Genomic DNA, 19,575 nt, shown 5'->3' with positions numbered 1-19,575 from the left:
AATGATCCCATGGGACATGCAGGAATGTTCAGCATATGGCACAAGGCCAATTGTCATGTAGGAGCTGGACTTGATACAAAATCTTCGGGAGCTCCTCAGGAGTTCAAACGCAGACCCAGCTGACCAGGAGATGTCCTTCCCCCAAGCTCTCCTCTGGGCACCTTGTAATGGTTTCTTCCCTTGTAGCTGCAATGAAGCAACATATTAAATGTCTACTTTTTTTCCATTCTAGATGATGAAGGATCTTGAGCTGGATGATGAAGGTCCTTGCAGTAGTCGCAAGAGAAAGTATCTCTCTCTGCAAGAAGACATTTCTCCCATATATCTCTCCATGGGGACATATACAGTGAGTATGAGAAGGTCCCCGGCAAAGAAAAGGAGTACAGCCCCACACCGAGCCAGGACCAGTCCAGGAGAGGGGCAGGGGAAACGAGGCAGGATGGACAAAAGGATGAGGGTCCACACACAGGGAGGACAGGAGACACCCAGCCTGGCAGGGCAAAGGCAGCCCCCTGAAAGCTAATATCTGCAAGGACTTCATGCCTGAAAGCCCTGGGCTCCCTTTGGCTCAGGAGGAGCCAGGCTTTGGGGGCGTACCTTGGGGTCTGCAGCCAAGGGGTGCACAGCCACATCACAGCATTCCCCCCCTGCCCCCCCAAGCCTGCCATGAATTATAAAGAGGATCCTCAGGGAGGTGGGGTGGGGAGGCAGGGAGGCACACAAAATCTGCCCTTACCCATTGCAAATTCTGAGGCCCCAGAAAGCATCCCGGTGGACAGAAGCCTCCTTGGCTGGCTGCCATGCTCCCGTGAGATGAAGCCTTGTCATCATCCTCTTAGTGACAGCAAATTTTGTATTAATTGCCTCCTTAAGTGCTAGGCTGATTTTCTAAGCCACCCTCCCCCTCCCGGGACCTGGCAAAGCAGGATTAGCAAGGCCTAACTACTTGGGGCAGCGGTCGGGGCTGCTTTCAGGAGAAGCCATGTTTTTGCCTGGGCAGCATTTGCCTGGGCAGGATCGGTGCCCAGATGGCCAATGCCCATGATCCAGGGATTTTCAGGAGAAGCAAATGGCTTAGCTTTTTGAGACCATAGCAGGGAGTTTAGGGTAGGATGAACATAATACTCAGAGTTGGAAACTGTTCAAAAGTCCAGGGATAATAACTTGTCCTGCTCTAATACCTTCTTTAATATCTTCAGTGGCCACAGGCAAGCAGTGTCTGTAATTTTTAAGCAAGGGATTAAGCAAAGATGCTGAAGTCACTTGGGAGAAGAGACCTGGGCTACACAAGCCATTCCTGTCTTCATTCTGCCTGGTCCTTGGTTGGGATTTGGTTATTTGGGACCACAAGCCTATTGGGCTTGGGGCTGAGAAGGTTTCAGTCCTTGTTTCCCTGGCACCACAGCCCCAGCAACCCCAGGAGGAGGAGATTTGGTTCATCTGACATCAGGAAAAGCACAGGAAAAGTGAACGGGAGAGGGAATTCATTTTTCTTGTTGGCATTTTGCCTGGTGGGCACATCCCACATGCCAAGGTGATGTCCTCTGGGAAGCCAGAGTGGATACGAAACCCACTCCTGCTCCACACAAATGCAAACCACGCCCGGCCGCGGGCACAAAGCAAACAGGGGCACCGCCACTCCTTCCGCTGGCCCCGCTGCCTCCCTGATACCAGCTCACCCCAGGCACAGCCTCGGCACCGCCCCGGGCGCTGGGTGCCAGACAGGTGACAGTCTGCAAACAGGCGAGAGCAGTTTCGGTTTCTCTAGCAGTAAATGTCACCCCAGGCTGGTTCCTGGCCCAAAGGAAACACGGCGCTGGCAACAGTGGGCAGCGGGATTTGGCTGCTCTTTGAAATGTTTCCTTCAAGGTTTTGCAAGCAGGGGAATGGGACATGCAAGGCAGAATGCTACTTCCCTCTTGCTTCCCCAGGGAGTTCTAGCTGGGGTTTTACAAGGACGAAGAAGAGCAGCTACCCCAGGAGAGGAGGGTAAGTTGGGGGTGCTGGTGGGAGCCCATGCAGGACCATCCCCCAGCATGGCACTGACCCCAACCATGGCTATCACCTTCAATCCACCGGAGTGTCCCACCCCTTGCACACTTCCAGCCCCCAAATTTTGTCCCCTTCACCCCAGGATGGGCCTGACTCTTGCATGGAGATGCTGCTGCCATTCCCACCACCCAGAGCACCAGCACTCCCGGCTCCAAGCCAAGTGCACTGCCTTAATCCAGGTCCCTGCTTAGGGGTCTGGGCAAAGATTAACTGGGAACATTCCCCCTGATTAGTGTTTAATCTCTTAGACATTTCACATCTTCTTAGACATCATAGGTGAGACCCCAGCAGCTGTAAATCCCTTAGTCCTCAAGGGAGCTACAACGAGTGCAGTTTCTGGGCCACTTGGAACAAGCTTTACCCAGGACCTGGTGTCAGATCAATCTGCTTTTGTAATTAAATCTCCTTTTTCTGGAAAGGGAATGGCCATAAATAGACAAAAGGGGAGGAGTGCACCATGTATCTGCTGTAAAACTCAAATTATGTCACTCTGAGTTTGGCTTGAAAGAAGCAGCTCACAACAGCTACAGCAAAGCAAACTTTATTCCATGTATAGCACATCTCCCACAGCCTTTAGACAAGCCTGGCTGTCACATGGGAACCAATTTATTTGCATTTTATGTTTTTATTTTCTGAACAGGACCCATGGCAGAAGCTATAGAAATTATATTGTACATTCACAGATATGTATAGAAAAGTAGGTAAATAAATACTCATACACACACATGAACAAACCATGGGGCTCAACACGTGCGTTTATGAGGGCCAAAATGGAAATATAGTGCAATCTCAGACATTTGGGCTTGACAGACTAGGTTGCCCTCAGATCAGCTGCTTTAATCACTTCATGCTCCCTCCGGTGGCTATTGCTGTGGTTTTCCTTCACAGATTTTAAATTCATGGCTCATGAAATCACACCACATCCAGGCCACCCACAGGGACTGTCCCCCATCATTAATGTGCACCTTTGGGTTCACAGACACAGCCGATGTCAGTCCGGGCTCTCACAATTGTCTGTGCTGAACTTTGTTCTGTCCTGCTGAGACAGAAGGAAACATCTGTGAGGTCCCATTCCAAACCAAGCCCATGCTACTGTACTCCTCTATCAGTCAAGGAGGAATTTTCCCTGCACAGTCAAGGAGGAAAGTTGTGGTTATACCAGATCATAGCAATGTTGTGCACTATAGACACCTCCTGGCTGCAGAGATGCAACAGGCAGAGAGCAAATCGAAGCCTCATAGACCAGCCCAGGTTGGAAGGGACCTCAAAAGATCACTGGATCCAACCTTCTGTGGGGAAATGAAGCCTTGATTATCCAGCACCCTGTCCAACAGCATCTTGAAACCCGCCAATGATGGGGCCTCCACTACGTCCCTGTGGAGGCTGTGCCACTGACTGGTTGTTCTCACTGAAAAATTACTTTTGTACAAAAATACAAAACTTCTTCCAGTGCAATTTATACTCATCACCCCTTGTCTTTATGTGACTCCTTGTCAAAAGAGAGCCATCCTACAAAGGTAGCTACATTTCAAGTATTGGCATACAGTGATGAGCCCCCCTCACAAGCCTTCTCTTCTCTGGGGTGAAAAGACCCAACTCCTTCATGCTTTCCTCTCAGGGCAGGTTCTTCTTCCCTTTGATTATCTCCATGGGCCACACTGAAGAAAGACTGTCCTGCAGGACTTCTAGCCTCCAGGAGCCTGTCCCAAAGCCCCTCCACCCCTGCATGGGGAACATGCTGTCCCCAAACCCACACTAGCAGCATAGGGCAAAAAACAGCACCCTGTCACCCCCAACATAATCCATTTTGCCTACCACCCACTTGCTTTGTCCATCACATTCAAATCCCAGCCCTTGCCCTAACTTGTTGCTGGCTGTTCAACCCCAGCCTCACTTCTCCTCCTTACCTGAAGGATCTTGCTGTAGGACAGGGGTGCAAATGAGTCTTCCAGATAGCGCGTGCCAAAGCCCATGATCCTGTTCACTGCCTGGTTACAGATGCCGGCCACCTTGGCGGTGAGGTGTACTGCAAAGGCAAACTGGATTTCTTGGGGGTTGACGTTGGGCCTGCTGGCTGTCATCTCCTTGCGGACGTAGGCATCAGCCAGGTTCTTGAAGGAGCTGTAGGACATGTCTCTGAAGAACATCTGCAGCCGTGCATCTTCCTTCACCTGTTTAAGAAGCAAACAAATGCACACATTAAGAAAAAATAACCTGGTGTGTCATTAGGTTGATGCCTTCACATCTCACTGAGACTGCAGATGAGAGCCAACAGACAGGCAGACTTGATCATACCCAGTCGGGGAATTAAGAGGTGCCATTTCCTTGATTTTACTGAGCATTTCCCTGCACCAGGGAAATGTTGCACCATTTTAGAGCAGTGATCAGCCCAAATTCCCCCAGCTCCGTCCAGCTGACTGTAGTTCCCTCTCACCTTCCTGTCCAGCTCATCTCCGGCACTCTGGAGCAGGGCCACGATTTTCCTGATGGCATCATCTGTAGAGAGAACATGGTCACTCCCTTGTTACCTTCAGCCCTGTGGCTGATCACCATGCCTGGATGTTCTCAGGGCAGTGCAGCTTTTTAGCCCCTCTGAAAAAATTTCCCAAGCAAAGTGTATCATCCTCCAGCCCTGGAAAACCCATTTCACCCTATAGCTGAATGCCTTGCTTTCCTCAGTCAGGAAAAACACCCCCCTGCCTTTGAATTTTTCCCTCCCCAGATCAAGCCCTGCTGCTGAAAATCCCTGCAGTGGGTACATATGACTCTTTGGGTTGTATTAATTGCCAAGGCAAGACTGAAGCGGGGCTTGGGTCCCATTCAGGCTCCTCATGGGGACAAATCCCATGTTAGTGTTTTCTGTACATGCAAGGGGCAGCACTCACCAACCCCATCGGCACCGCCTGACCTCGGCAGCTGCTCGTCCCCACGCTCCCTGCTGCTCTGGCTCTCGCTGCCTTGCACGATCAGCCCAATCTCCTCTGAGACCCGCGTGTAGTAACCATCCGGCTGCTCTGCCTCTGCTGGAAGAACACATGTTCAGAATCAGGGATTTTTCTTGGCCAAGTCACTAACTGATGGAAAGGGGAACACAGACGCTGCTGGCATGGTGCCTATGTCCACACCAGGTCAGCACGCGCCGCCGTGAACCATGTGCTGTGTTCCCTAAACTGTAGCCGAGCTTCTGCAATGGCCCCAAACCGACCAGGCTTTCACAAAGTTCCCCTGGCCAGCTTTTTGGGAAGGGCTCAGCATGGGGATGAGGGTGTCACTGCCACGGCACCTCCCACCCTTCCCTGCAGCAAAGCAAAAGCAACAGGTGATGTCCCTTAGGTGGTTTCAGATTCAATCTCTGGTTTCAAATGCAGATTTAAACTAAACCACGATATCCCTCATTTGCTACAGTGAGCAAACCTGTGCATAGTTAAAAACTGTGTACGGATAAAACCTGCATACAGATAATCACTATGGAGCAGGTTGCAGTAACTGGCTGCACTCATGAGTCCCAGTAATGATGCAAGCTGGTGCACCTCACCCAGGGTCATCTTCAACATGGGCAAATTTGACCTATTCCTGGGGCAGCAACTCAAGAGTGGAGACCTGCAAATCCAACCCCAATGCCCCATAAAGCAATATGTGGACAATGCTTAGTAAGGATTAGGAACTAGCACTCTACGCTTGCTGTTGCTTTCCCCCCCCCCAAAAAAAAAAAACAGCTGAGGTCCCATTGGTGAGGGCAAGGGTGGGGGTCCCACCTGGGGGGGCTGGTGCCTGGACATGCCACAGGGGCAGGCAGCTGGGGCGCTTGGCCCTCGCCCCTGCCTCACTCCGCTCCTCCTCTGTGTACTTTTTAAAGGAGAAAACCCTCTTGAGGCTGGGTCTCCTCCTGGGAGCTTTGCCCAGTGTTGGGGACATGCTTGAGTCAGCTCTGGGTTTCCTGGCTCCTTCTGTTTTACTGCTGTAAGGAGTTTTGGCATCTTTTTCCTTTGCTTTCTGTCCTGCATTTTCCTTCTGGTCCTCAGGGCTCTTCTTAAAGAGGAAATTTAAGAAGCTTTTGAACCAGGTGCGCTGGGTTTTGCCCTGGGAGGAGATTTTTGTGCTTTTCTTCTTGGTCTCCAGTTCCTCCTTAGAAGCCTCTCCAGGAGCTGATGCTTTGCTCTCCTCAAACAGAGCCTGTTCCAGCTCCAGCACCTTGGGTGCCTCTTCCTGGTCCTTCTTCAGGCTGAGCTTGGCACATGAATACTTGCAGAAGTCACTCTCTGACCTTTGCAGCCTGACTGCCTTCCTCGCTCGCCTTCTGGCTCCTTCTTGAAGCCTTTCCTTTGCCGCCTGTGAGTTCTCGCAGCAGCTCAATGAGCGCCTGACATAGATCTCCAGCACCTTCTTGGCCCCTTGCCTGTCCAGTGAGAGGATGGTCCTCAGTGGCTGTTGCCCTGCGTCCCATGGCTGCTGGTCTGCAGCCAGAGCCTGCACCTTGCTGTGAAGGAAAACAACATTTTCAGCCTGGTTTTGTGGTCAGGTTGAACATGATGGAAATCATCACTGTTTTAGCTAGGACTGCAATCCAAGAGTGCTTTGGGTGTCCAAGGGTTCTTCTGTTCCAGGTAAATGATCAACCCCTTTTATACTTGTTATCTAAGTGCTGTTTATGTAGACTGCATGCTTGAGGTTTTGTGATGGGCTATAGACACTGCTAATCAAGGAAGTGAAACTACATGGAGGGAAGGATAAGCTGAGCAGGTCCCAGAGAGGCTGCCAGGTTTGCATGGGTGTAATCCAGATACCATGCTGCTGCATCTTCCCATTGCAACATATCACCATACTACAACAAAAAAATTAAACAACCTCTAAACCCAGATCTCTGAGCATCTCCCTTTGAAGCAAGGGCTGCTAAAAAAAATAAAATGGACCAGCCACTCCTGTGCTTTGCACTGGTTCTGCACCCTTCAGAGAACCAGACCCAAACCAGACTTTCCCCTGCTGAGTGGCACACGGAAATCCCACATGCTCAGCCATACAAACCGCCCAGAGCTGCTCAGTGCAGATGAGCACACATAATTCACAAGGACACCTGCCCACCGCAGGTTGGCCATTTTTTTTGGATCAAGAAGACAATTTTCATTAATCCAAGGCAACACCAGAGCCAACCAACCACCCAAGCTAGCACCAGTAATAAATCATTCAAATAGATTTAATCACAGCAGAGCAACAACCCTGTTCTGCTTCGACTGATTCCAACCCCTTAGCCACATCATTCTTTATTTGCTCTTTTGGTATTTACCTTTCCATCAGTATTTCTGTCCTTCTAGACATACGTCAAGACAAGCTCCGCAGCAGTGAGCACTAAGGGTGTTCAGGCTCCCTCGGGAGCTGCCTATTTTATAGCCAGGGTGGTGACCGGCTGACTCAACCCTATTTTTAGCAGCCACTCAGGAGTGCGGCTGGCACTTCCAGGTGCGTGAGTTTCACTGGAGAGGAAAACAATTTCCTTCTGATAACCAGCAGCAAAACAGCATAAAGCATTCATGTCACCTGGCATAAGCACTGGCCTTTGAAACCAGCTATCTGAGCCAGCTCTTTGGTGGATTTCACTTGTTTATGGTTTTTATTTTTCTTGTGTGTGATGGCCTATAAGGGCTTTTCCAGGTTGTTTCTGTAAGGAAAAGCCACAACTTTTTCAGGGAAATGGAGGCTTAATACAGCAACCAGATCTCCCCACTCACACCCCAGGGAAGCAGATGTCATGGGCTCACGCATGAGTGCAGACACACTGGGGCACAATGCTAACAGGAAATCTCCAAATGCCAACCACCACCAGGCTGCAGTGTCCTTGAAACCCACCCTGGGGTTCTTCAGACAGCCTGCTCGCCTACCCTAAAAAATTGAAACAGGACCTGCTTTGTGATCCAAGCACTTCACACCCACCTCGCTTCCCGTCAGCCTTGTCCAGGGACAGAGCATCTCCTGGGGTGAAGCTGCAAGGCACAGCTCTGCACCTCCAGCATCCACCAGCCCCCAGGACAAAAAAATCTTCAGTCTTGGTTACACCAGATTTGCCTGTGCCTGTTGCTCCCTCCCGCAGGCTGCTGCCTGCCATCCTCATTGCTATTTTGCCATCTGATGGCAATATTTCACACTGCAGCTTACAGCAATGGTGCCACACGTGGATGCATTTGCTGGGAGGTGGCAGTGACCTGCGTGACTGCTAGCACTTTGACTTTGGAAAATCCCACGGTGAGATTTCCGTGTGAGCAATGCTTTGTTTTCTCCAACTTTCAGCTAGGGTAATATGCTGTCCTGGTCTGACAGTCTCTATGGTCTTTTTGATAACTGATCCAGCTTGCAATTCAATGGGTCCAGGATTATTTTTCTTAGTTTTCTTTCTACAAACTTTCTGGGCCATAATTTCTTATTGCTTGAAGAGACACAGCCCACTTCCCTCCTTTTCTCCCTAGCCTACACCAATGATTTAGCCTGGTATTTGTTAGAAAATACCCAGCTCTATTTTTCAGCATCAACATCTACTGGTGATAAATAATTAATCTGCCCATCAGGAACCCCATGGCATATGACCACAATGGCTGAGAAGGACTTTCACAACCAATTTAGTTTGCTTTTTCTCTGCAACATCCCCATAACAAACAGCTACATCTACGCTGACAGTGGAGCACAGTCTGGCCATCTTCTTTTTGGAGCTGCTGGAGATCATCCAAGGCTGAATCTAAATGCTGGCCCCATTCGTGGAGGACTTCTCATGACTAAATGGGGAATCATCACTGACTTATGACCTCTTACAAGCTTTTCCTCTTTGTACCTGCATTGCTGGACACATCCTGGAGATGGGCCACCCAAAGCAACTTTAGGGAAAATCTGGATCTGAACTGTGACTTAGGAACCAGACCTTTATGCAAGGTCAGGCCCCTCCTGAGATATAGGACATGCTCAAAACAAATGGGACAGAGGCATATGAAAGAGATGTTTGCAAGAAATGTGAGACAAATCAAAAGCCCATTCCCAGAATTGAGAGGAAAGATCTTAATGTCTAGATCCAAATTTCTCCACTTTTCTCACCAAAACCAGGAGAGAATTATGAATGGTCACATCATGGAGAGAGCGTGCAATTCCAGGGTTGGTATGGAGATACAGCAGGAAGGAAACTGGATCATTTACTAGAATAGAATAGAATAGAATAGAATAGAATAGAATAGAATAGAATAGAATAGAATAGAATAGAATAGAATAGAATAGTGCAGCTGGAAGGGACCTACAAAGGTCATCTGGTCCAACTGCCTGACCTCTTCAGGGCTAACCAAAAGTAAAGCATGTTATTAAGGGCACTACCAAAATGCCTCTCGAACACTGTCTGGCATGGGGCATCAACTGCTTTGCCAAGAAGCCTGCTCCAGTGTTTTACTGCCCTCACAGTAAAGAAATTTCTCTGAATGTCCAGTTTGAACTTCTCCTGGCACAGCTCTGTGCTGTTCCCGTCCATCCCGCCAGTGCCGACCAGGGAGCAGAGACCGGCGCCTCCCTCTGCACCTCCCCTCCTCATGGAGAGGCAGAGAGCACTGAGAGAGCACTTGGCCTCCTTTTCTCCAGACCAGACAACCCAAATGCCTCAGCCTTTCCTCACAGCACATGCCTTCCAGCCCTTGCAACAGCCTCATTGCTCTCCCCTGGACACTTTCAAGGACCTTAACATCCTTTTTATACTGTGCACCCCAAAACTGCACTCAATATTCAAGGTTAAAAACCTATCCAACATTAAAACGAGGGAAATGCATTCCTGAGGTGAAACTGCAAGGTGCTGAGGGTTACAATGTGCTCAGGAATTAAACCCCCTAAATTTCTTGGCAACAAGACAAACAGAGGCCACAGCTGGGGAGGCTGAGGCTGGACATCAGAAAAAGCCTCCTCTGCAAGAGTTGTCCCACATTCACATGGGTACCCCTGAGGGGTGGGGGATCACCGACCTTGGAGGTCTTCAAGATTTGGATAACCAAAAGCATGGCTGACCCAACCAGGTGTTGGTGGCAGTTGTGTTTTAAGTGTGAGGACGGCCCATGGACCACAAAGGTCCCTCTGAGCCACAACTAACCACCTGGGCACAGATGTCTGCAGCTTCAGACCTGAACCAGGGAGTGAGTGTTGAAGGCAGCCACTTCTCCCCACACAGGCCATAGTTGGAAAAAGGACACAGCCAGCATGTGGCACCCTCATGGCCTCAATGGAAGCCTCTCAGCCCAGTTGTGCAGTGCCTCTAGCCCAAGAGGTTGGTGGGCACCAAAGCTGGTGTGGGACACCCACCTGTGTGTCACCACCCCTGAACTACAGCCACAGCTGAAGTCTCCGACTCGTGCACTCTCCCTCCCCACATGCCCACATCAAACAGCCCCAGCACAAGCAGCAGTTACAGGGCTGTTAACCAAAAGGGATGGGTCCTATTCCAAGAAAGCAGTGTGCTTACAGTCATCCCACCTCTGCTTATCGCAGGAAGAAGAGCAGCAGCCACATGTTCCATGATGGATGGACACAAGCACTTCCTGGAAGCTGAGAAGGAGCTTGTCATTGCAAAAGTGCCCTTTGCTTTTTGCTTTCCAAGATCACTCCAGTATGTTTTGTGCATTTGGCAGCTTCCCAGGTTTTAGAGGAAATCCCCGTCCAAGTCTAACAGAATCCTTAGTCATCACTGGAGGAACAAGTGAAAAGCAGCAACATGCATGCTCCCTGTGAGCACAGCACAAGCACTGGAGTCACCACCAGTTCCAACAAAGCCACCCACACAAGCTTGGGAAGCAATGGGCTGCTCGGGAGTCATCAGGTCTGTTTTCATAGCAAGAAAGTGGGTGGGATATCATGTTAGGAGAAAAATCAGGAAAAATACACCCAGGAGTGATGCATAGTTAGGATGGGACAGTTTCCAGGGAACAAAGTCTGCTCTCCTACAAAAGCTGTCCCTCATAGGTGGGCAGACCTTACACTGACTCTGTGCTGGATTTTACCCCATGACCTGGTTTTAGCCTTCACTGACACAAAACAAAGCCTCTGTGCAAGGATGTGTGAGCTTTGGGTGCTTCACTACACCTTCCTGGGGTGGTGCACCCCCAGGCAGCAGCTTGGCTGGTGCTGGATGACCTCCAGCTCTTGCTCCTAGCAGAGATTTTGGCATCCCTTCCTAGGTAGCACCTCACAAAGGCAGTGAGGCTAACACTCCTTTACCCCAACAGAGCTTCCCATTTCCTTCTCTGCCATCGTTTGACATGTGTTTTTCTGACAAGCTGCTGAATTTTCTGGAAGTGACATTTTGCAGGCAGTGTATCTGGAGATATGTTGTGCTGGAGCAGGGATGTTTTGCCAACCAGCTGCTGCATGTCCCACCACTGTCTCCTGCTGAGTGCAGCCCACCAGCATCTTCAATTTTTAGTTAATGGAGATACTTAGGAGGAGTACCACCAGTTTACAGCGAAAAGGGCTGTGGTTTCAGAATGGCAACAAATACCTTTGGTGGAAAACTCAGTCACAAAGCTGTTAGTTCCCAGACCCACTGACAAGCACTCCTGCCCCAAAAACGGTACCAATGCAGCTCTGAGATAGCAGCCTAGACTTGGCAGCCAGAGGAATGATGCAAGGCAGCAGGATTACTTCTGCACTGGTGCAAGACAGCTGTTGGAAGGAATTCACCTTTTCCTAGCATTGTGTTCTGTGGCTGATACTTCACAATGTGTCTCTGTGCTTGTCCACACAGCTATAAAACACCATGTGTTGGTGCAGTGTTCACCCAAGAGCTGCTGCACCCCATGTTGGGGGCTGCCAAGCTTAGGGACAAACCCAGGTGACTACAGGAGTCAGTTACTTGCAATCTGCTCATAGAGCTGGTTTTCTGGGTAAATGAGGAAGGCCTGCATTTCTCAGTTTCAGAACTTCAACCAGAAAGATGTAGTATTTTCAACCATGCAGAGTCACAGGATTGTATCTCCTCAACTGAAAGCAATCTGAAAATATCACTGGATAATTTCAGATTTAAAAATGCATGCACATTGCTCCTTCCAGCACTCAGCAACAATACCTGGGGTTGCAGGTATTCCTACTTCATTCTCAAAGTAAATAACGTCTGACAATAAATATGATCGTGTACATTACTGGCCTGTTTCTTGTCACATTATTTAGTCAGCTAATTACAAAAAGCATTATTAAATGGAGGGAAAGAGTTAAAGGGCATTAAAACAAGACACAGTGCACCACAGCCTGAAGTTCCAACCAGGCCTGATCCAGACAGATACTTCAGCACATTCCCACCCTTAATCACAGGAGTGGCTCCACAGGAGGCAGATCACAATGTACAGTATATCTGCAAGGTAAGTCTTATCTCAAATCAAGGGAACATCTCAGATTCAGAGCAGCACGTCCACACTCAGGGCCACCGCTTGCTGCAGCAGATGTTCAACTCAGAGCACATGCTCCGGTGCTCTCTGCTCGGCACATCTCACTGTAACAACCAAGCAGTCTTTAGCAGAAAGTTTGGACCTTAAAGTCGAGCATCAAGATTTACAGAACAAAAATATCATGGTCCCTGCCAGAGGGGGAGGAAGCAGTGAGCAGAAGACCAGCACACACATTCACCTGTGTTTTCTGGGCTTGGGGATAATTTCTGAGTGTGTTTTGCTGGTGAAGCTCCAGAGATATCACAGCTATGGCTCAGGGCAGGTTTTGAAATCCAGGACCACCTCTGTGGCCTTCTGTCCAAGACAGCAGGAGATGCTGGTTCTCCCCAGCAGAGAACAAGTCCCTCTGCAAAGCACTGCAAATGCAACCTTCAAAGACTTCCTATGATGAAACCTCCAGTGGGTCTTCTTTGAGATCCTCATGGTCCTCATTCTCCAGCTGCTCCAGTTTGCTGGATTTCTCATGGACAATCTCCCCAGGAGTCTTCAGAAATCTGAAATCCATTTTAATTGTTTTAAGCGCATGTCCAAACCAGGCTGTAAATGCTGGAGTCCTTGCCCTCACCGGCTGAGCTCTGGAGCTTACTGGAGGGTGCCTGACATCCCCAGGACAGCTCTTGCTTTGCTCTCAGGATGCATGGAACCCACAGAGGCAAAGCACAGCACACATCAGCCCAGCACTGGCATTTTAAGCTCAGAATAGTCCCAGAGAAGCAGCCAGGACTGAAAACGGGAGGCTCCTGACTTATTTCCACCTCTTCTATTCAGAGGTGAACTTCAGACCCGATGTCAATGGGGAACGGGAGGGACTTGTCCAGCTCAGATGGGCTCAGGGACATTTCCACCAGCACCAACTGAACCCCACCGAGGACAGAAGATGGAGCTCATCCCTGGGCAGATCGCTGGCCCACAGGGAGCAGATCAGATGGGATCCAGATCAAAAGCAACCCAGCTCCCCACTTGTACAGGACACAGCCTGGATGTAAACCTGCCAGGGTGTTGCATTTTCAAGGGAGGATATAAAGAAAGAAATCAAAAATCACTGAGGTTTTACAAAATCAAAACCAGCCCAAGTTTTTTATCTCAACATGAAGGCCAGTTCCAGCTCTCAGACAGATGCACACAGCTGCTGTTGGATGCCTGCATGCACAGCAGCATGAGACTGTGCTGGGACCAGCCCTGATTTCCCCTCCAGCACCATAAACCCAGAGGACAGTCCACATTCCCATGCTTTTCCCCAAACATAGAGCAAAGATGCTTCAACTTCAGCTTAGCTCTGGATCAAGAATCAAGCAGCTGCCAACATCTGGAGCCATGCACCTTCCTATGCCCCATCCACACTGTTTCTCTGATCTGTTTTCTCACCTGAACAGCAGCTTCTGCCCTGGCTCCTTTTTGATGATGTTAAGTTTGTAGTAATGTCTGAGTGCTCGTGACATCTTTTCGTATGTCATGTTCATCCGGTTCTGGAAGGAGAAAGAATTGGGGAGGTTGAGTAAAACCAAGCACCAAGACCTGCCTTGAGTCTGTCTGCAGGAGGAGCAAGTGTGGGACATTCAAGGTGGTTTCTTGGGCATTGCAAGCATTAGCATGGGTCTCTAACCCAAGTTTGCTTCTAGCCCTGCAGCTACCATGGTTGGCTTTTCAGGGGATGATAACATCTCCCCCTTTAATGAGCAGGACGGTGTCCCTCTGTAGCCCTGTGCCTGCTCTCTGTCTCGTCTTCCCCAGTCCCTATGCCATTGGCTGTGAAGACCAGGTCAGGAAGGTGACAAGAAATCCCAGAAGCAACAAGTTTGTTCTCAACTGCATTTACCTTGTGGTTCCCCCAGAGCTGGGCAAGTCCATTTGGGTTAACGATGCGAAAGACCTTGGCTTCCTTGTCTTCCCACTTGATGTAGGGCATATAGCGGCTGTCAGAGAGGAGCTGGTATACGTAATCCCACAGTAACCTGCAATCTGAGAGGTGGCACACAAGAAACAGTCACAAAGCTCACACTAAGGCACCTGTGCTCCAGTGGAGGTCAGTCAGCAACAGTATGTTAGGAATAATAGAAAATTATGTATGCAGTAAACATGTTAGCAATGATAGTAAATACAAGAGCCCAGAGCTCATGTACAGCACTTTTATTGCCTTTCAGGTACTGAGGTACTGAGAGATGCACACTGTAGTCAGCTTTGGTGAGGCCACACCTCGAGTACTGTGTTCAGTTTTGGGCCCCTCACTAAAAGAAGGACATTGAGGCCTTGGAACATGTCCAGAGAAGGGCAACAAAACTGATGAGGGGTCTGGAGCACAAGTCTTATGGGAAGCAGCTGAGGGAGCTGGGGTTGTTTATGCTGGAGAAGAGGAGGCCCAGGGGACACCTCATTGCACTCTACAACTTCCTGAAGGGAGGTCGTGATGAGGAGGGGGTTGGCCTCTTCTCTTAGATAACTAATGATAGGACTCAAGGAAATGGCCATAAGTTGCACCTGGGGAGATTTAGATTAGCTATCAGGGAAAACTCTTTCTCTCAAAGAGTGGTCAGGCTCTGGAATGGCCTGACCAGGAAGGTGGTGGATTCACCATCCCTCGTGGTGTTCAAGAAGCGCCTGGACAAGGTGCTATGAGATACGATTTAACAGATTAGTGGGTAGAATTGGTGATAGGAGGATGGTTGGACTAGATGATCTTGTAGGTCCTTTCCAACCTCATGTTTCTATGATTCTATGATTCACACACTGACATACGGAATAAATAGAAGGGAGACAGATGGGAAGACGGGATGAAGCACAGTCTCATTTTCCCAAGGAACAAGGCAAAAAAGTCATATTCACCTGCAATTTTCCCATCCACTGGTGCTGACAGGGCTGTAGGAAATGAGCAGATAGAATCTGCACTGCAGCTGCCCTCAGAGTTGTGATGGGAGAGGTTCAGGGGCTCCTCACGGATGTGGGATGAGGACAGCTCTGTGTGACCCAGGCAGGATGAAAGAGCAACCGGGGCAGCCTCCACACCACAGTCCATCCCTTCAAGAGAAAAACCCATGCTACGTTATGGTGGGTCCCAGAAAGTCTTTCAAAGCCCTGAAACAGGCAGAGAGGGCAAGCGTGGGGATGACGTGGGTCAGTTGTCATCCCAGGCACCAGCCCAGCTGGATAAGGCAGGTGCTAATGAAAGTCTAATGCTTTTCCAAGGCAGAAGCAATAGCAGAATGAGCAGAAGGTCCAGAGAGATTAGAGGAGGTGCCAGGTGCAATGAAGGCAGGATGTACATTCTTTAAAGGAGAAGAAAAGTTAAAATAAAGGAATACACTGGAGCACAAGCATCTGGCTCTCTTTGAAACTGACCCCACCCAGCTACTGATCCCACCAAACCAGACCCTAACCTGCTGATAGACTCCCTACTCTGGCCATGGCCTTATGTGGTCACCACAGACTCACCTAGTGACCACCAAACCTAATTCTGACCTGTAAATCGATCTCAGACCTGCTTGTTCACTGTGAATTTTCTTGATGACCTGGATTTTGTTGGAGCTAGCCGCTATCATCATGTACGTCCTACATGCCTTGCTTAGGTACTGTGGGATGGGTTCAGCTGGCTGAGCTTCAAACCACCGATGTGTGCTGATGTGACACCCAAAACGTTCCTGGTGGCTGAGGGAAGGCATTGCTTCATAGACAGCCACCATTCTCCATCATACCTTCGTCTGTGATCCTGGCCTCTTGGAAAGGTGAGTTCAGCAAAGGGCTGCACATCAGAGCTCTTCTTTGAGTCTTAATGTACTGGAGTAATTCATATAACACGTCACCTGCAGGGAAGGAAAGTGAGCTCAGATAATCTTGTTTTATAGTAGGGACTCTCATATGATACTGTTGCTTACGTTTCTGCAGTACTTGCAGAGTAAGATGTTATTCCCCATCCCAAAGAATTTGCAGTCTATCTAGTTAAAGGAAAGAGTTTTTTCTTTGTCTCCAGCACTCAACTGGCCACACAGAGCTAACACCAGCTCTGCCAGCAACCATTCAGCCCACCTCAGCCTGTGCTGTACTCAGTCCTCATTCACACCCTTCTTCTTCATCTAACCTGAGCTAGGAGCTCGGTATCTGAAGTCGTCTTTGGTAAGGATGCACAGGGCTTTGCCATTCATTTCAAACTTGCTTTCTTCAGTTTGTCGAAGGGAATACTCTTTCTCTGCCCATCTGAGCCAGTGGATGACATCGTCCTTGCTCCACAGTGAGGGCTGGATTCCTGAAACAAGGGGCAGTCCCATCCTCAAAACTGGTGAGGGGCAGTGTGGAACACAAATCTCCATCACCTAACTTCCCCTCGAATGTGGACCAAAATACCCCAAAGGAAATGAACCTGGAGAATTGACCCATCTTATATCCCAGCCTAGACAGCAGGGATATAGACAGTGGGATGCCACAGCTGCACCCACCATGTCCCACCCTGTGGGAGCTCCCTTGTAAGCAGGGTTGACTTGCCCAACAGCTACTCACTCAGCCTGCCTGGTAGCCTGAAGATTTCCCCTTCACTGATGGGTGTGTGTCTGGCCTGGGGTGGTAATGAAGATGTAACAACCGAGCTGGAAGAACCAACTGTCACCTTACCCTGGGAAAAAGAGATTAAACACGTCAATGGGTGGGAATTCCCAGCTGTCCTGCTTTTGCTTTCGAAAGACCTACACCATGGCAAACACTGTTCAGTTTATATCTGTTTTCCCATAGCAGTGTGATGCACTGTCTGCAGCTCCTCTACCAGCCCCAGGATGACTCTCCCATTGCCCAGTACAGTGTTAGAAGCCAGAGACCCCCTTCCTCTTTCTCCCCTTCCTTTCTTTAGCAGAGAGACCTGTCCTCATCCAGGCTGCAAGTGTGGGCTCCCAACCACCCACTGCCCCATGACTGCAGGGAAGCAGAAGATGAAGCCAAGACTGGCAGACCTTCCTCTGATGCTCACCGGATGCCTGTAGTTTTAGGACGGTACTTCAGTTCTTTAGAGTTGCGAAAATAAAGCTTGGGCTTTTGTCTTGAAAACGCCTTATGGACAGATCTCTTATTTTTTTCCCTAGATGTCATGTTGACATCAGTGGAAATAGTCACCTCATCGGGAGACAACCGTTCATCTTGCTCTCCTGCTGTCAAGTTCCAGCCCTCTCAGCTGCTCATCAGGGAGAGCCCCAGCCCCTCTCAGAGATGAGATGCTCCCGGAGCCCTCAGAAATAGTCAGCACTGAAGGGAAAGGCAGCCCCAGCACCTCTGCAGGGGTGGGGAGGTGGCATTGCCCCCATGCTGCCCTCACACTTCCATCTGGGAAACTCCAGTCCTGCTTTCAGCTCTGTCTGCATCTTGAAATATTACTGGCAGCCAAGCATATAATGTTTCCCCTTAAAAGTCTATTAACATGCATCCCTGCAATTGCTCAGCATCATTCTCTGGAAAATTAACGATTTTGCTCGCAAATGTTATTTTCTGAAGCGGTTGCCTACTCCGGGCACTTCAGTAAACCCTCAGGCAGATTTTCAGAAGTGCATAAAGCAGCCGCTTTGTAAAGGAGCTGAGCCGCCCTGGAAAATCAGGGGTGGAGAAAATCCCGGTGCGTACTGAAAGTAGGCAGTGGTGCTTGGGCACATCTGAACTGCAAAGCTGGTGAGCCCAGAGCAGGAGCATGGGGGACAGCAGCCGGGCACCCTGTGTCCGCCCCCCCCCCCCCCCCCCGGGTGCCTGGGTCACACCAAGGTGCCTGGAACAGCTGGAGATTTCCCAGGTTCTTTCTACTGACAGAGTGCTTCGTATTTTGACATTGTCAACAGATGACTATGAGGAACTATGTTAACTGCTCAGTCTTTTTAGGAGAAAGATGAAAAAGAGCTGAATCACTCCAAAACTTGATCTCAGAGGGTGATGGTGTTTTCCTCACCAGGACAAGTGTTAACAATTTTTCTGATAGTGGTGAAATAAATCGTTGCTAGCTGTTCTGTCTGAGCTGTTAGTCTTAGCAAAGCAAGGAGTTGTATATTATATGAGGAAACCAGAGAAAAACCCGTGAAGATTCTGAAGAAGCTTTATAGTAATGCAAATCGTTTCAGATTCATTATAAGCAATAAGCTACAAGTAAAATAAAAGTGAAAGAAATTAGCTGTGCATTTTGTCCAGAGCTGCCTGAAAAAGGTTTTTTAGTTTTCTCCCATTGGCATCATTCCATTACAACAAAATTTACTGGAAAAATTTCAGGTGCTTGATACTTCTCTTGCTCCTAAAGATTTCTAGGGCAGAAGAGACACCTTCCTGTATTTTATTACTTTGCACCGATTCTTTAATATTGTTGGTTTGGTGGTATTTTTTTCCTGCTTAGCTGTTTCCAAGCATATTTCTGAGATGGTATTTATGTGCTTCGAGAGGAAATATCGTTCTTAGAGGTTTCTGAGACAGAACCCAGGAGAAGAGTGGTGCAAAGCAGCCCCAGGTGTGCAGGAGCAGCACCCAGATCGGTACCGGCCGGCAGTGACCGAGTGGCCCCGCTGCTCCGGTCTCTGCCCGGTGCAGGGGTGGGGGTCTCCGACGGCCCTTCAGGTGCCCCTCAGCCCCAGCGACGAGCTCGGGGGGAGCGGGGGCTGCGGGCTCTTACCTGCATCCCCGCTGCCGCCGGCTCGCCGCTCCCCGCGGCGGTGCTGGGCGCTGCCCCGGTGCCCCCGCGGCTCGGCGCTGCCCCGGCCCCGACGCCCCCCGGAGCTCGGCGCTGCCCCAATGCCCGGCGCGGGCGGGTCGCGCTCCTGCGGCCGCTGCGGCTTCGGCGCGATCTTTCCGGGAAACGAAATCGAAACGAGCCGGAGCGCCGGGAGGCAGGAGAGCGGCGGGGACAGCGCCCAGGGCCGCGTTCCCCTCCCGCCCCCCCCGGGCCATGTCCCCGCCACACCCGGGGGCTCCCGCTCCGCCCCGGGAGAAAGTTCGGCTCCCGCCGCTGCCCCTGGGCCGGGCCAGCCCGTGCCGGCCCGTTACCAGCACTGAACAGCGCCGTTGGCAGCAACCGAGTCCCCAGGCTCCCCGTATCCCTAGGGGCTCCCCGTATCCCTGGGGGCTCCCCACTCCCGACCCG

General features: G+C 50.1%; 2 protein-coding genes across 4 annotated transcripts; both read right to left on the bottom strand.

Moving 5' to 3' along the window:
• Positions 1-2,577: 2,577 nt before the first annotated feature.
• Positions 2,578-9,497, bottom strand: LOC118178698 (apoptosis facilitator Bcl-2-like protein 14). Of its 3 annotated transcripts, none has more exons than XM_035347423.1 (6): positions 7,334-9,497; positions 5,808-6,529; positions 4,938-5,075; positions 4,487-4,548; positions 3,960-4,223; positions 2,578-3,091 (listed from the first exon to the last, which is right to left on the bottom strand). In XM_035347423.1, the coding sequence occupies exons 1-6, from the start codon at positions 7,363-7,365 to the stop codon at positions 3,044-3,046; spliced, it is 1,266 nt and encodes a 421-aa protein (XP_035203314.1). In that variant the 5' UTR covers positions 7,366-9,497; the 3' UTR covers positions 2,578-3,043. The 3 variants fall into 3 exon arrangements, with proteins under 3 accessions (XP_035203314.1, XP_035203315.1, XP_035203316.1); XM_035347424.1 differs by having other exon boundaries at positions 2,578-3,088; XM_035347425.1 differs by having other exon boundaries at positions 4,938-5,072.
• A 2,679-nt stretch (positions 9,498-12,176) lies between these two features.
• ETV7 (ETS variant transcription factor 7) lies at positions 12,177-19,566 on the bottom strand. Its single transcript, XM_035347426.1, has 8 exons — positions 19,108-19,566; positions 16,980-17,091; positions 16,564-16,728; positions 16,181-16,288; positions 15,315-15,506; positions 14,311-14,453; positions 13,860-13,960; positions 12,177-12,988 (listed from the first exon to the last, which is right to left on the bottom strand). Exons 1-8 carry the CDS (start codon positions 19,111-19,113, stop codon positions 12,877-12,879), a joined length of 939 nt encoding a protein of 312 aa, XP_035203317.1. The 5' UTR covers positions 19,114-19,566; the 3' UTR covers positions 12,177-12,876.
• Between the last annotated feature and the right edge of the window lie 9 nt (positions 19,567-19,575).

The sequence above is a fragment of the Oxyura jamaicensis genome, chromosome 26 (genome assembly GCF_011077185.1).
Source record: "Oxyura jamaicensis isolate SHBP4307 breed ruddy duck chromosome 26, BPBGC_Ojam_1.0, whole genome shotgun sequence".
NCBI lineage: Eukaryota > Metazoa > Chordata > Aves > Anseriformes > Anatidae > Oxyura > Oxyura jamaicensis.
Note: the sequence above shows the minus strand (reverse complement) of the source record. Positions and strands in the feature narration are given on the sequence as shown.

Bases quoted from the DNA above. Each gene is read 5' to 3' on its own strand.
- LOC118178698 (XM_035347423.1), bottom strand. From the start codon at position 7,365: ATGTCTAGAAGGACAGAAATACTGATGGAAAG. The intron at 5,076-5,807 runs GTGGGACCCCCA...GTGTTCTTCCAG, and splicing joins CCAGGCACCAGCCCCCCCAG to CAGAGGCAGAGCAGCCGGAT. The intron at 4,224-4,486 runs GTGAGAGGGAAC...CTTCTTAAACAG, and splicing joins GAGATGAGCTGGACAGGAAG to GTGAAGGAAGATGCACGGCT.
- ETV7 (XM_035347426.1), bottom strand. The intron at 16,289-16,563 runs GTTAGATGAAGA...CCTTCCCTGCAG, and splicing joins ATACCGAGCTCCTAGCTCAG to GTGACGTGTTATATGAATTA. The intron at 12,989-13,859 runs GTGAGAAAACAG...AATGGATTTCAG, and splicing joins GGGCAGAAGCTGCTGTTCAG to ATTTCTGAAGACTCCTGGGG.